At 37.0% G+C, this 15,940-nt stretch overlaps 2 protein-coding genes and 2 long non-coding RNA genes across 4 annotated transcripts; all 4 read left to right on the forward strand.

Moving 5' to 3' along the window:
* The first annotated feature begins 1,750 nt into the window (after positions 1-1,750).
* On the forward strand, positions 1,751-4,121 carry LOC120439843 (nuclear GTPase SLIP-GC-like). Its single transcript, XM_039611117.1, has 4 exons — positions 1,751-1,810; positions 2,716-2,932; positions 3,054-3,275; positions 4,080-4,121. Exons 1-4 carry the CDS (start codon positions 1,755-1,757, stop codon positions 4,119-4,121), a joined length of 537 nt encoding a protein of 178 aa, XP_039467051.1. The 5' UTR covers positions 1,751-1,754.
* Positions 4,122-4,302: 181 nt separating this feature from the next.
* LOC120440074 lies at positions 4,303-8,496 on the forward strand. Its single transcript, XM_039611707.1, has 4 exons — positions 4,303-4,554; positions 5,162-5,255; positions 5,336-5,423; positions 8,169-8,496. Exons 1-4 carry the CDS (start codon positions 4,361-4,363, stop codon positions 8,471-8,473), a joined length of 681 nt encoding a protein of 226 aa, XP_039467641.1. The 5' UTR covers positions 4,303-4,360; the 3' UTR covers positions 8,474-8,496.
* A 4,122-nt stretch (positions 8,497-12,618) lies between these two features.
* LOC116332138 lies at positions 12,619-13,545 on the forward strand. The gene is made up of 4 exons (XR_004200366.2): positions 12,619-12,666; positions 12,802-12,883; positions 13,129-13,241; positions 13,514-13,545. It is a non-coding gene; the product is annotated as an uncharacterized LOC116332138 (long non-coding RNA).
* A 495-nt stretch (positions 13,546-14,040) lies between these two features.
* LOC120440078 lies at positions 14,041-15,875 on the forward strand. Its single transcript, XR_005612954.1, has 3 exons — positions 14,041-14,122; positions 14,685-14,772; positions 15,679-15,875. It is a non-coding gene; the product is annotated as an uncharacterized LOC120440078 (long non-coding RNA).
* Positions 15,876-15,940: the final 65 nt, after the last annotated feature.

Genomic DNA, 15,940 nt, shown 5'->3' on the forward strand with positions numbered 1-15,940 from the left:
TGATAATATAGATTCTTGTGATTTTGTCCAAACTGCACAAAATCTTTTTAGACATAAAAGTGAGTTAGATTAAAACTGAAGAGCATTCACCTATTTCACTCATTTAACAAGAATTTCTGAAGCAAGTTGAGAATAATCTTTATCTCTTCAATTTTATCTTTAACTGCAGATAAAGAAATTGATGCAGACAGTCTGTATGATCTTGATGATCAAGAAATTGATCATGTGATCACAAAAGCTGGACCAAGAGTGAAATTCAAGAAGAAACTCAGGCTGTTAAAGGTAATTAATTTCTATCATTTCTATTTTAGTGCATAGAGGTTTGAATTATCTAGATATCATATGTAGTGGGATTTTTGTTAATACTTCACTGATTTGGATTTAAAATCTTTTGATTGTGGTAGGCATAACAAAACTCAAATTAGGAAACAGTCATTTCTTTTCAATTGAGTTGTTTTGTTGCCTTGAGATTTAGTATCTATACGACAAATGACATTTTTAATACATGTTTAAGTGCTCAATATTGTACACAGCTTTGCACTTTTATCTGCAGTGTAAACAGGAGCAAGAAGCAGCTGATTTGGCTCAGGTAAGGATTATACTGAATTTCAGACATTTGGGCCAACTGCCTGAGACAAAGTAAAGCTCCTTCTCTGGCTGATAGAGACTGAATCTAAAAACTTAATTCATAGGGGGTTGGTTAATATACATTTTAACCTAGCCTAGCAACTACAACTTGCTGTAGGGGTTCACCGACCTCTACAGGTCTGCATGACTGTGACTTAATTAGGAAAAAGAATTGTCTCATAGGATGAGATGTTTACTAAAAAGCAGGAATGTAATTATAATCTATTCTTCATCAGTCTGCTGGTTGAATAATTATCTGTATAACTCATATTCATCCTCAGGTCTTTCCATCCACAAGTGATACAGGTGAGACACATGCATCATATTTATTGCATCTCATTAATCTGTTTTAAAGGCAGCACTATTTTGTACAATCAAACTTTGAGAACAACTTTCAATGCTGAGAGAAACTTTTTTGTTCTTTCTTTTTGTTTTGGCCAATCAGGAAAGAGAAAATCGGATCTTCAAAGTGACCCCAGCAGGTTACAGTCACCAGCTAGCGACAACGTCTGTCTGTGTCGGGATTTGTAGGTATTTACATCCCTTTCTGAACAATTTTACAGTTGAAGCCACTATAGGGTTAAATTTCTGTGCAGGACAATTTTTCCAAAATATAAAATGCCGGTGTGGCAGGAATGAGGCATGACGTGACCACAATTCTGCATTCTCCAACATATACTTTTATCTATGGTTGCTATTCTAATACACTTCACACATATACCACAACAACAACAACAACAACAACATTACAGGACCCTACACCATTCTTAAGCTAGCGTGAGTGATTACGATGCCACGCAGGTGCGTCTGCCTTCCCTGTCGCGACACCGCCGACCACGCCCCGCCACAGTCGGTTTCTGCTTTGGTGTTAGAAATTACTTTTTCTTTGGGCTGCTATCAAATTTTAACAGTCAGCATGTTGCATTGTATATTAATGTCTGTCGGTAAGTTGTCACATTATGCTCCTGATATACTCTAATTCACACTTTCTGTGAATTTTGTGAACAAAATTTTTGTTGTTGTTATGAGACTTTACATTGACTAAATGCTAGTTTAGAAATCCTGCTAAATAGTTCTTTACTTTCATGCCCACAGAATCAATCATACTGTCTGATGCAAAAAGCATCATGACATTTGTACATGCCAGACTACATCACCAAGACCAACTCTGTGCTTTCTTGAAGTGAGTATTAAGTTTTCATATTTTGTAATGAATGGGCCTCAGTTTTTTATGTTTTGTAATATATGTGCATGGTTCCACTCATGACCATGTGCAGGTTTCACAAACAGATCAGTTTATTTTTACATTCTACTCAAATCCTTTTTGGTTCAATATTCAACCATTTATTTCTAGTGTCAGTCTGTTTGGTATGTTGGTTCTTTATCTATTTTTAATCTCCTCGGACCTGGCGTCCACATATGTGGACATCACATTTTGGGTTGTCTAGACCAAAATACTAAATTCTGCTCTACAAGGGCCTGATATCCACTTACGAGGACATATACATATACTGCCACTGTTCTATCAAAATTAAAACGAATGTCCTTATATGTGGATCACAATTTTTTAGAAACAAAAATCAGGTAAAAAGAAAATATCAGGTAATTCTTTGTTTTTACATTCATCAGGTCCCAATCAGCCCAAATAGCAAAGAGAAATTAAAAATGCATGCCATGAAAGAGTTCGGGTCTTCAGAAGTTAAGTTGTACTTCTGACTAACAACCATACAAATTATAGATGATTTACTGCTTTAGTAGCACTTGAACATCTGAATTTTGATGTGTATCCCACTTAGACTTATAAAATATGTCATCCACTAGCTCTTGGGGAAACATCAGCACTTTTGCTGACAAAGAAGGAAGCTATGGACCAAAACAACAATAAACAATGAGCTGAATAAGTGTATAAAACTGAAACGTCTAATGATAATTCTTTGGATATTCTATAATGACATATATACTATAATGACTATCACTTTTCTTTTATGCATTAGTGATGTCAAAATATTGTTTTAAACCTTTTTAATTACATTTGAAAATGTTTTCATGACTGAATCGTTTCACCATATTTAAAATCTTGTTCAACAGGAAAAAGATCAGTGATTTGGAGACAGACAAGAGGGAGCTGGTTGGTGTCTTTGGTAAAACTGGGGCTGGAAAGAGCTCTTTGATTAATGCCATTATTGAAGAGAAGAATCTTTTACCCTCAGGAAGTATCAATGCCTGCACCTCAGTCATGATTAAATTGGAAGCTAACACCTACAGCTCAAAGTATGAGGCAGAAATTGAGTTCATCACAAAAGAGGTAAATTGAATTATAAAAGTTTCATGTTTACTTAAAACCAAATCATTTGTTACAGTGCAGTTCTGGGGGCTTAAGGCTGGGTACATGCCTCAATAAATAATATGTAAAAATGTTATTTTAGGAGTGGAACGATGAGTTGTGGTCATTTCATCAGTTTTTTTGCAAAAATGGAGATCACGAAACGGAAGATAATGATGATTATCTTGATGCTGTGGAAAAGCTGTCAGCAGTGTATGGAGAAGAATGGAAACAAAAGTCTTCTGAAAACCTCATGGAGAGCAAATATTTCAAAGCAATTCCAGAATTTCTCCAATCCAAGAGGAAGATTTTGACATGTGAATCGGTAAGACAAAAACCCTCATATTGCATTATATCTATCATATATATACAGCAAAATTAATTAAGTAGTTGGCTTTTTCACATGTTAAGTTTTTAACGACTTTTCAATTGTATTCATAGAAATCCACTACTGAGCACCTTTGGCAAAAGGGAATCAAAGGGATAGAAATTTTAGCAAGTTAAGTCTGACAGTTGGTTGCATCAGGAAAGGCAAGGGCGTAAAACCCTGTCAATCAAAACATGCTGAGTTACCCGCAGAGGTGACCCCTTGTAAATAAGGGAGCAGTGTAAAGTAGCTTTTAATGTCTCAAAGTTGTGGACAACTATACAACATGCCCACATGAAGTTGTTTCTGCTAAGAGCAATACTAGTTATAAAGAATGTAAAACTTTTCTTAAATAACTTCTTAAATAAATTTAAATTGTGGCTTGCAATGATCCTTTTCTTAATTATCAAATGGTTGATCGTTTTAAACAGTTCAAGAAAGCAACAATTTCCATAGAATTTCACGTTACCTGAATTTCCCTCAGTACCCCTCAGAGTGGGGAACTGTCTTGGTCCAATATAAAACAAGGGAAGCTACATTATCCTATACTCCTGTGATAGACATACTTGTACAGCTTGTACACAATCTGATCATTTAAATCTAAAATTAAAACTAATTACTCAACCTTTAGTGGTCCAGTTTCTTTAATTAATTGTTCTTTTGTCATCTTTTATGTCACTGGCTTTTTAATGTTTTTTGTAAAGCACTTGCATTGAAGACTGAAATTAAACTGCACCACTTTACTTTTGTTTTTTATTGCAGGCTAATGAACTCTGTGCAAAAGTTGTCAAGTACACGAAGTGATTCAAAACAAGAAGAAGGTAATGAAGCAAAAAGTGGTTTTGGCCACTAGTGAAGTGTGTGACTGTCAGGGTGCCAAACAAGCCTCTTCTCCAGCATGTCACACTTGTGGACCTTCCTGGAAATGGTGACTGTAACAAGAGCAGAGATCAGATGGAAAGGGTAATTCACATTTACTGCTCTTTGCTTATACTGTGTTCTTGTGCAAACAGTACTGTCATCTTTTGATGAAGCACTGAGACATGTTATTCTCCTTAAAGATACTTGGAAATTGTTCTACTGTGTGGATTGTGACTGAAATTAACCGAGCAGCATCAGAGAAAGAGGCCTGGGAGATCCTGGAAAGTGTCAGTAGTCTGATTGGAAATGGTGGCAAATGTCAGCAAATTCATTTTATCTGCACCAAGTCTGATCTTCTTGATGATTCAGATGATCTGTAAGTACATTTTGCATGCTGACCAACTACAGGGTGTTTCCATTTAAAATCAAGCTAGGTGAGACAAACAATAAAGCACAGCGTTGAGCCTTTTTGTAATGAATGCAGAACATTTGGGTCAAAAGAAGCCTCAGATGCTGAGACAATTTTATAAAGTTTACCAAATAAGGTGGACTGAGTAATGAACAGAGAATTGCCCGGTCAGAAGGAAATTGAGTTATTTAAGAGAGGCACAGGCAAGGGTTTGGAACAGCAAGAGGGCTGAAGAATAAAATAAGAGAGGGAGGAGAAAGAGATGCAAAGATGTCATCATGGTAGCTTTATGTATGGGTACAAAATCTATGAGATTATAGGAAACTTCCTAACAAATCATGGTCCAATGAGAACATGCTGACATGTCTCATAATGCTTTAAGATTAATAACAATAATAATAGTGTGCAAAAGCCACCTAGGCAAAGCTCAGCTTGGTCACAAAGGAGTCCCTCACATCTCCACCTAAAAGCCAAAACCACACAACCTCCTACAAACTGATGATGGTGGACAGAACATATATATATATATATATATATATATATATATACATATATATATTTACATTTCTTTTAGTTCATCAGCTGATGTCCATGATCTAATCACTGAAAGAAATGTGCAAGCCACGGATGCAATAAAGAAAGAATTCAACAAGCAAAGCAAAATTAGGGTGAGTTTTGTAGCCTGTCAGAAAATCTAATGCAAAGACTCTCCAAGAATGCTTTCAAATCAAATCACATTTTTCCCTAGAAACACTTCACTGATGACAGTTTCAAAGTGTTCACAGTGAGCTCCAAAGAGTTCCTAAAAGAAAACTACTTAAGTCCAGAAGAAACTGGTAGGTGCAGTCTCCTTTGAAATAACTGAAAAGTATGGGGGCCAGAAGTGACCAAATTAACTAATAAAATATACCATTAGGCCAATAAGCCAAAACAACAATTAATTAAATGCCCAATCATTTCATTTAAAACATGTAATAAATTATTTATTCAAATGTTTATTTAATTAATTATACATTTAATCAGCTAATTATTGACACATTTAATTAATTATTTAATTATGTATTTCTTACATTTATTTTGGCACTCTTGGTCCTGGCACTGTCTTCATGAATTTATTTTAGCTGTCAGTCTCACCCATCAACTTTAGGGGGGCGGGGTTAAGGCTGTTCGAGTCAAAACCATAGCTGTGGCCTGACTATTCTTTAAGTGGGCGTTTCTCTGCGCCAACAAGGACATGTAAAACCTAACTGAGCTGTACTTTGAAAAACCCAGTTTGTGTGTCACCAAATACACTTTAAATATTTTTTAGCCGAGAATGTAATGTTTTAATCTTCAGATATCTGGTTGGTGTGTCAAGATAGAGCCTATTTGCAAAAGTGCTTCAATGATTTGAAAATGTCTGTCCAGCCCAGTCTCACGACAAAGTGTGTGATAGGCCTGCTCGCAAGTGCTCGAGCTGTTATACCGCCGACAAAGCTCAGGTCCTGGTGCACAACTGTCATAACCCCAGCTGACTGGAGGTTGAACACCAACTTCCTTTACTGAGGTTATATCTGTCGGGTCTTTATCTCCTGATGCTCCTATGTGTCATACTTGTTTCAGTCGCCAATTCTTAATTAAAACTAACATTAAAATTATGTTTAAGGAGGAGAGAGAGCAAATAAATCTGATGAACTTTGACTTTTACATTCAATAACCAGTGTCACCTGTGCATAAACGCATAATCTTTTTTTTTTAAAAGAGATAACGGCGTTGGTGTTTCCCTCATATATTAACTGTCAGGTTTAAGTGTATCAGGCTTATTAGACACTGTGAAACATACAGACTTCACAATGTTCAACTAAAATTTTCATTGTGAATATTAATCATGAAGGTAAACAAGCAGTCCAGCTGCTGTCTTTGAGCCCTGTATACCAAGAGCGAGATCAGCATATCCAGGATATTTTTCAGTGTTCTGGAATCACTGACCCTAACACTGGGACCAGGATAAATGCTCACACAAAGCTGGTTGTCAGCTCTCTAAGTTAACCCAGGGTTTCCCAGGGCAGGCACAAAGTGTTGGCAGCATCAAATTAATCTAACGGTCATATACGTCACAGGTCATATCGGTATTCTTTTACAGAAAATCATCTTTATCAGACTATTCCAAAGAGGTGAGAGCTAAAACTTTAAAACTTTAATCAGAGCCGATCCGATTTGCTTAGTTGTAAATGAAACAGTGAAGTAAACATGGCCCGACAGACAGAACCTGAGTAAATTATGTCTGGTGTTTAATCTCCACTGAGAGCTAAAACTCAGCAGAGGTATTAAAGCTGTGTGCCGTTGATTTGATATCAGCTGCTGATAAAGTGGGTTCGCCTATGAGGTGCTCTGTAGTTTTCTAAGTGTCCATCACTCTCTGTAAATCCCGTTTGTCATGTTTAACCCACGTCAGTCACTCTGAGGGAAACAAGCTCCAGCAGCTCTGCGCTCAGGAAAAAAACTACATTTGATTATCTTGTGCAGAATATTGCTCCGACATTACGTTATATCAAGCAGCAGTGCCCACGTTAAACTGTGACGATCACCATTTAACGTGAGTCTGTTCCCGAATCAGCAGCAGGTGCTAAACAGCTGACAGGTGAGCAGCATGTATGCAGGTAAACTGAGGGTCCATCAAGCAGATCGCTGGTGCTGTGAGGAAAAAGTCGGCTTGTTATTTATGTTACAGAAACACAGAGACACAAGACCAGGTGGAATTTTAATTAAAATAATTTCACTGTTGTATGAAGATAATATTGATCCGTGTATGCATTTGTAGGAGCTGGAGAGGATGGAGACCTTTGCTGACTGTTAGCAAAGCTAGCGACTTCTCCAAAAACATCGGAGAACTTTTGCAAACATATTCTACGTTGACAACCTGACCTGATACATGAAGATTACGCCACTAAATTCTCAGCTAAAACAATATTAAAAGTACAGTTTATGACAGAAAAAACGGGGTATTTTAAAACTTTGCTTACAGTTTAGAGCACCACCATTGCCGCTTGTGTTTTGAAATGCATTCTGGGATACCTGGCTGCCCCAAGTCCACACTATCACCACTTCATAGCAGTCAATTATTTAGGATTGAACTGTCTTGACTTACTTTGCACTGTAACAATTCAGATGTTAGACAAGCAGCGTTTGCAGTATTAACCCCGCCCCCTGACTTTGATGGGTGAGGCTGACAGATAAAATAAATTCATGAAGACAGAGGCAGGGCCGAGAGTGCCAAAATGAATTAAATAAATACATCATTAAATAATTAATTAAATATGTCATTAACAAAATAAAATTTGAAATAAATAAATGCTTTAAATGTAATGAATCAACATTTAATTGATTATTGAAATATTTATTTAACTAATTAATTCCAAATTTAATTAAATAATGAAACATATAATTAATTATTTAATTGCATTTTAATTCATTCATTTTGATAATCCTGGTCCTCCATAAGATTGCACTTGTTTTTTTACTTTACCTTGACTGAAAGAAGAATTATTTAATTTCAAATAAGTATCTAATGTAAAAATGTAACATTGAAATTTATTTTACAGAAATACCCAAACTTCAGAGATATATGCAAGATCTCAATGACTGTCACTCAGAGACAGTAAACTATGTGACTCGAGCTCACAGGATTCTGTCTTTGATTCAAGGAGCCATCTCCAGAGGAGTGGTAAGGTCAAGTAAAAGATACACGACAACATTCTCTTACATGTCTCTGCTCATAGACTCACAGCTCAACTGCCAACTTGACAAGAAAAATACATGTTTACACCTTATCACATTATTGAACGATTTTCATATTCTTTCTATACTAATCACTTACTTTGATCAATCAGTGCAAGAGCACTCCTGAGTCACTCTTATAGACACTTTTCTTTTGTTTTTCCATCTATTTTATGAACCATTCACACCATTCTCTCACTCATACAAGCAGCAAGCAGATCTTCATTGCATATGCTTATGTTCTTAGCCAGGTTTTTAATCAATATCTGTTCATTAAGCTTCAGGAGCTTGTCTTTATAAGGTTAATGCATTTTCTGTTTGTGTGTGTATGGGTATATGTTATTTTGCATCTATGACTTCACAGTCTCCCAGACTTCTTCCCAACTCTCCAGTTAAGCAGTCAGTTTTCTTTTTCCCCGAGTTACTAACCCACATTTTGATTTCCCACCTTAAATTACCGCCCTCCTGGTCTTCAGCCAGGAGCTGGGGCTTGCTTTTCAGGTTCCTGGACACATCATGCTGTGAACAATTCAACCAGAAACTTGCCTTAACATATCCATTCATGTTAACCTGTAATTTCTTCAGACTCCTGCATCTGGAGAATTGGCCTGGGTCTGCTTTACCCCTGAAAATAACAAACTAAGACATTTTCATTATTATCACCAGTGGTTAAATAACCCATTTCTCTATCTCTGATCAGAAACACCAATTATGCCATGCATGTAAGCGTGTTCTTCCCTGCATTTTATGTTAATTGGGTGTAAACTGCTTCTTCATTAAATTAATTCATTGAGTTCTTCGTTGCCTTGTGATGTATTCATGTTAATGTACACTACGTGTAAGCTGTTTCTTCATTGCATCCTATATATTCATATTTAATTTATGCATTTCACCACTGAGCTTTAGATTCAAACTATCTCACTTCTGATTCATTTCAAAAATAATCTCACATGTAACAATTTGTATGTGTGTTTTCTATTCATTAAGGTAATGACAATTATTTCTTTCATTATTCTTACCTTTTCTAATGTTTACCTCTTTGTTATGCTATGGTGGACATCCCTAAACAATTCATGAGTTCAGGTTTCAATTTTCAATCCAATCATCTCCTATCTTCTCGCAGTCAAACTCGTCCAGCTTCATCTCTCACTGGTCCTCTCTGCACAATGTCCTGTTCGGGCTTCAAAGCTCCCGCAAACACAGTCTCAACTCAGCTGTTGTCTTCTTCTCTGTTTCTTTACAGTCTTTCTTTCAGATTAAGTCCCAGCATGGCAAAATATCACTCAATGTCCAGTGCTCTTCCACAATTCTTTATCCCACTGTTCAACTGCCCAGCCTGTATTTTCACAGTACATGTTACATTACTCTTACATGCTGCTGCTGGTCGTCAGTCGTCATCAGGGTTAATGGATCAGTGGCACTGCCGTTTGCCTGCTGTATTCAAGTTCACGATGTTCTATCGGTCTTCATCAGGCGATTGACTGTCCTTTGAACTTCTTCTCCGCTTCAGGGACAAAGTGAGAGATCCAGCCGCACAATTTCGAGCCAAAAACTGGCTTATTCTCCCAATTCTTTTAATCTACTTTTCTGCTGCTGAACTCAAGGTTGCAAAGTTGAAAGACGCCCACCTGTATTGACCATATAATTAGTATTATATTCATTTTTTCTTAAAGGCTTCATTTGCTCCCATTTCCTCGTCTGTCTCTCTGTGTTCTTTCTGCACACACTCAGTTCCCATATATGGGCATGCACAGTTCCTGTTCACTATTTCCTGTTGCTGCAGCCCCGATACACAGAGCAATATTTCCTGTTCCTCAAACTAATCTAACTCCTTTGTTTTTGTTTTCTTGAATTAAAAACACTTTCAAACTTTAGCACATCCTACTTTTTCATCACCCAAGAAATATATTTCACACTCCTTTATTCCATACACACCTTTTAAATGCTCTAACCTCTTTCAGACGCCATAAATCGTCTCACACGCACTGCCTTTCTCTCACTCAGAGAACTCACGCAGAGTCACTCAAATCAAATACTGACAGCATTCACACAGTTAAAATCACACAAAATACGCTTTCATACGAGTATTTTGGACATGCCTTCCATGATCAGAAAGAGCAAGTCAAAAGAAAAAGAAAAAGAAAACTGAAACCTCTCGTTGTCTCACACACAACTTCTCACCAGACACACATAACTGAAAATAAAACACACCAGCCTTTATGGCTCAAAATATATACCTCTATCAAAATTCAGTCATTTTCTAATCATCCACACTAATATATTCACACTGTATTTACACTCTCATAATAAGCAAAACCAACCTCTTATATACAGGCATTTAGCAAAAAGCTCTCAGTCCTCTCAAAATTGAAACCACCTCTCTCTGCGCGTCACTGCTGCTCATTTGCATTTACACACACCATCCGTGCACATCCGGCTGTGCATTACTGACACAGAGACTGATCTTACTCATAGATCTCATATTTTATATTACAGACGTCTTATTAATTACAACTGCACAGATTTCAGGCCTCTTAACACCTATATAATTTTGATAAATTTACGTACTTGGCTCCAACCGATAAGTCCTAGACTTTTGCTCAATTCACCGGACCAGCTCCAACCGTTCCGTCCACATTTCTAGCCCTAACTTAATTTACAGGTAGCCAAAAAGCGCAAATAGGAGACTCTAACTCCTAGCAATTTCAGAGGTTCCCAAGTTCTCTCCGCTGTCGACGGTACTATCCCTACTGTCCAGTAGGTCTAAGGTCAGCGTCCTGCCTTAGCGCAAAGCGTTACCAAGGAGAAAATGCGCTTCTTAACAGACGCCGCTGTCGTTCTACAAAGATTTAGAATAATTTGAACCAACCATCTACACTCCCACACAGGAGTAAGAATCAGGCAGACCTATCCTTGTGGACATAGGGGCTCCAACCCACAAAATGACCATCACAAAATAGAGTCCATGACCCATAGGGCTCCAACCCTCAAAACAACCAAATTCCTAGCACACTAAATTAGCAGCTCCCACTGCTTTAATTCTCTCAACGGCTCCGACCGTTCTTAATTCTCTCATGCTCCAACCGCTTTTAACTTTCTCAGTACTGTACTTTATTACTTTCATTATCACCAAAATCAAAACAGACTTTCCCCAGTAATTTTCAGTGAGTAGACTTTAATTTCTCATGTCCAATCTGGCACATTTGGAAAATTCAACAGGTATGTGCCTTACCTTTTGTTTAAGCCGGCTTATGTCCACTCACTTCAGACCACTGACTCCTATCTGCCCATCCAATCACCACAGACCCTGGATCTCTCCATCTACACCAAAATTAATTCCCTCTCTTCACCGGAACGAGCCCCCAAATGTTAAGGGTTCAATATTGAGAGAAGAATCCATAAAAACCACAGATCCAGGCGTGTGCAATTTAGACGGCATTTTAATGAACACATGTGTGAGTTCAACAACCCAATCAGTGTTGAACTGTCTTTCTCATATTCAGACAACTGTTTTATGGGGTTAAGAATTGTACAGCCCCTTTTCTGTTACTAGGCAGATTTACGTCACACCAAAACCACAATGACTTTTAACATAGAACATCATCTTCGTGTCGACGGCTGATGCTTCCTGTCTCCATTCTCGCTGTCGCTTATCTCCCCGGAACATCAGTTGCACTTCCTCTAAGTACTTCGGCACACTTCTGCATTTCTGCCCTACCAAAATAGACCTGTTATGGTGTGTGTGTGAGTGCGTACGTGCAAGGGCGTGCATGTTGTGTACTGCGTACGTGTCATGACCTCTCACTATTTGTCTGTCTGTGCGTGCAGAGTTTGCATCTGCTTTTCTGATCCTTAGTTGACCTTAAACTGAACTTTCCCCTATCAGTGATTCCTCTAACTAAGTGTGTGTTAATCAACGATACATGCATAACACCCTGCTCTTTGGCTTGCAGTCACTCTGCTTTCGGTTTCACTTCTGCAAAACATGCTCTGCAGACGCGTTTCGTTTCCTGTCTCATTTTAGCCCAGAGAGTATTTTCCTGTCTCTGCCCTCTACACAGAGATCATAAAAGCATTAATAACATTTAAATTATAGATTCAACAGAACCATTTAAAATGGTTCTTCTTTGGACCTGTAATAAAGACTAATATAATACCAATATATTTGAACATCTGAATGCATCTAAATGCAACCTCACTATTAATACTGAAATGTTAATGATGATTATAAAAATAGCAGCAACTAATAGCAGGACAATATTTCTATTCCTGACACCTCACATCTCCCTCAGCAGCCTTTTCCTGCATTACTTCTAACAAAAGGTGAGCAGTTTGAACTTTTAATTTGAATTTAATATCAGTGTCTCTGATTATATATGCATTAAAGGAGAAGTTGATCACAAAAGTCTAATCTGTAAAGCAGTACTGTCTGGTTAAATATTAAATTTTATATTTCAGTTTCATTTCTTGGTCATGGATGATTTTGTAAGAACCAAACTGCTTGAATGGGGGCTAAGTGAGTGGGTGGAGAAATTTAAAGGTAAAGTATTAATGTGAATCCCTGATGGGTACAGATATTGATCCTGATGTGATCTGTTGACTCTGAAACAACATCTGATAATATAGATTCTTGTGATTTTTGTCCAAACTGCACAAAATCTTTTTAGACATAAAAGTGAGTTAGATTAAAACTGAAGAGCATTCACCTATTTCACTCATTTAACAAGAATTTCTGAAGCAAGTTGAGAATAATCTTTATCTCTTCAATTTTATCTTTAACTGCAGATAAAGAAATTGATGCAGACAGTCTGTATGATCTTGATGATCAAGAAATTGATCATGTGATCACAAAAGCTGGACCAAGAGTGAAATTCAAGAAGAAACTCAGGCTGTTAAAGGTAATTAATTTCTATCATTTCTATTTTAGTGCATAGAGGTTTGAATTATCTAGATATCATATGTAGTGGGATTTTTGTTAATACTTCACTGATTTGGATTTAAAATCTTTTGATTGTGGTAGGCATAACAAAACTCAAATTAGGAAACAGTCATTTCTTTTCAATTGAGTTGTTTTGTTGCCTTGAGATTTAGTATCTATACGACAAATGACATTTTTAATACATGTTTAAGTGCTCAATATTGTACACAGCTTTGCACTTTTTATCTGCAGTGTAAACAGGAGCAAGAAGCAGCTGATTTGGCTCAGGTAAGGATTATACTGAATTTCAGACATTTGGGCCAACTGCCTGAGACAAAGTAAAGCTCCTTCTCTGGCTGATAGAGACTGAATCTAAAAACTTAATTCATAGGGGGTTGGTTAATATACATTTTAACCTAGCCTAGCAACTACAACTTGCTGTAGGGGTTCACCGACCTCTACAGGTCTGCATGACTGTGACTTAATTAGGAAAAAGAATTGTCTCATAGGATGAGATGTTTACTAAAAAGCAGGAATGTAATTATAATCTATTCTTCATCAGTCTGCTGGTTGAATAATTATCTGTATAACTCATATTCATCCTCAGGTCTTTCCATCCACAAGTGATACAGGTGAGACACATGCATCATATTTATTGCATCTCATTAATCTGTTTTAAAGGCAGCACTATTTTGTACAATCAAACTTTGAGAACAACTTTCAATGCTGAGAGAAACTTTTTTTGTTCTTTCTTTTTTGTTTTTGGCCAATCAGGAAAGAGAAAATCGGATCTTCAAAGTGACCCCAGCAGGTTACAGTCACCAGCTAAGCGACAACGTCTGTCTGTGTCGGGATTTGTAGGTATTTACATCCCTTTCTGAACAATTTTACAGTTGAAGCCACTATAGGGTTAAATTTCTGTGCAGGACAATTTTTCCAAAATATAAAATGCCGGTGTGGCAGGAATGAGGCATGACGTGACCACAATTCTGCATTCTCCAACATACTTTTATCTATGGTTGCTATTCTAATACACTTCCACACATACCCACAACAACAACAACAACAACAACATTACAGGACCCTACACCATTCTTAAGCTAGCGTGAGTGATTACGATGCCACGCAGGTGCGTCTGCCTTCCCTGTCGCGACACCGCCGCCCACGCCCCGCCACAGTCGGTTTCTGCTTTGGTGTTAGAAATTACTTTTTCTTTGGGCTGCTATCAAATTTTAACAGTCAGCATGTTGCATTGTATATTAATGTCTGTCGGTAAGTTGTCACATTATGCTCCTGATATACTCTAATTCACACTTTCTGTGAATTTTGTGAACAAAATTTTTGTTGTTGTTATGAGACTTTACATTGACTAAATGCTAGTTTAGAAATCCTGCTAAATAGTTCTTTACTTTCATGCCCACAGAATCAATCATACTGTCTGATGCAAAAAGCATCATGACATTTGTACATGCCAGACTACATCACCAAGACCAACTCTGTGCTTTCTTGAAGTGAGTATTAAGTTTTCATATTTTGTAATGAATGGGCCTCAGTTTTTTTATGTTTTGTAATATATGTGCATGGTTCCACTCATGACCATGTGCAGGTTTCACAAACAGATCAGTTTATTTTTACATTCTACTCAAATCCTTTTTGGTTCAATATTCAACCATTTATTTCTAGTGTCAGTCTGTTTGGTATGTTGGTTCTTTATCTATTTTTAATCTCCTCGGACCTGGCGTCCACATATGTGGACATCACATTTTGGGTTGTCTAGACCAAAATACTAAATTCTGCTCTACAAGGGCCTGATATCCACTTACGAGGACATATACATATACTGCCACTGTTCTATCAAAATTAAAACGAATGTCCTTATATATGTGGATCACAATTTTTAGAAACAAAAATCAGGTAAAAAGAAAATATCAGGTAATTCTTTGTTTTTACATTCATCAGGTCCCAATCAGCCCAAATAGCAAAGAGAAATTAAAAATGCATGCCATGAAAGAGTTCGGGTCTTCAGAAGTTAAGTTGTACTTCTGACTAACAACCATACAAATTATAGATGATTTACTGCTTTAGTAGCACTTGAACATCTGAATTTTGATGTGTATCCCACTTAGACTTATAAAATATGTCATCCACTAGCTCTTGGGAAACATCAGCACTTTTGCTGACAAAGAAGGAAGCTATGGACCAAAACAACAATAAACAATGAGCTGAATAAGTGTATAAAACTGAAACGTCTAATGATAATTCTTTGGATATTCTATAATGACATATATACTATAATGACTATCACTTTTCTTTTATGCATTAGTGATGTCAAAATATTGTTTTAAACCTTTTTAATTACATTTGAAAATGTTTTCATGACTGAATCGTTTCACCATATTTAAAATCTTGTTCAACAGGAAAAAGATCAGTGATTTGGAGACAGACAAGAGGGAGCTGGTTGGTGTCTTTGGTAAAACTGGGGCTGGAAAGAGCTCTTTGATTAATGCCATTATTGAAGAGAAGAATCTTTTACCCTCAGGAAGTATCAATGCCTGCACCTCAGTCATGATTAAATTGGAAGCTAACACCTACAGCTCAAAGTATGAGGCAGAAATTGAGTTCATCACAAAAGAGGTAAATTGAATTATAAAAGTTTCATGTTTACTTAAAACCAAATCA

Source organism: Oreochromis aureus, linkage group 4 (assembly GCF_013358895.1).
Source record: "Oreochromis aureus strain Israel breed Guangdong linkage group 4, ZZ_aureus, whole genome shotgun sequence".
Classification (NCBI taxonomy): domain Eukaryota; kingdom Metazoa; phylum Chordata; class Actinopteri; order Cichliformes; family Cichlidae; genus Oreochromis; species Oreochromis aureus.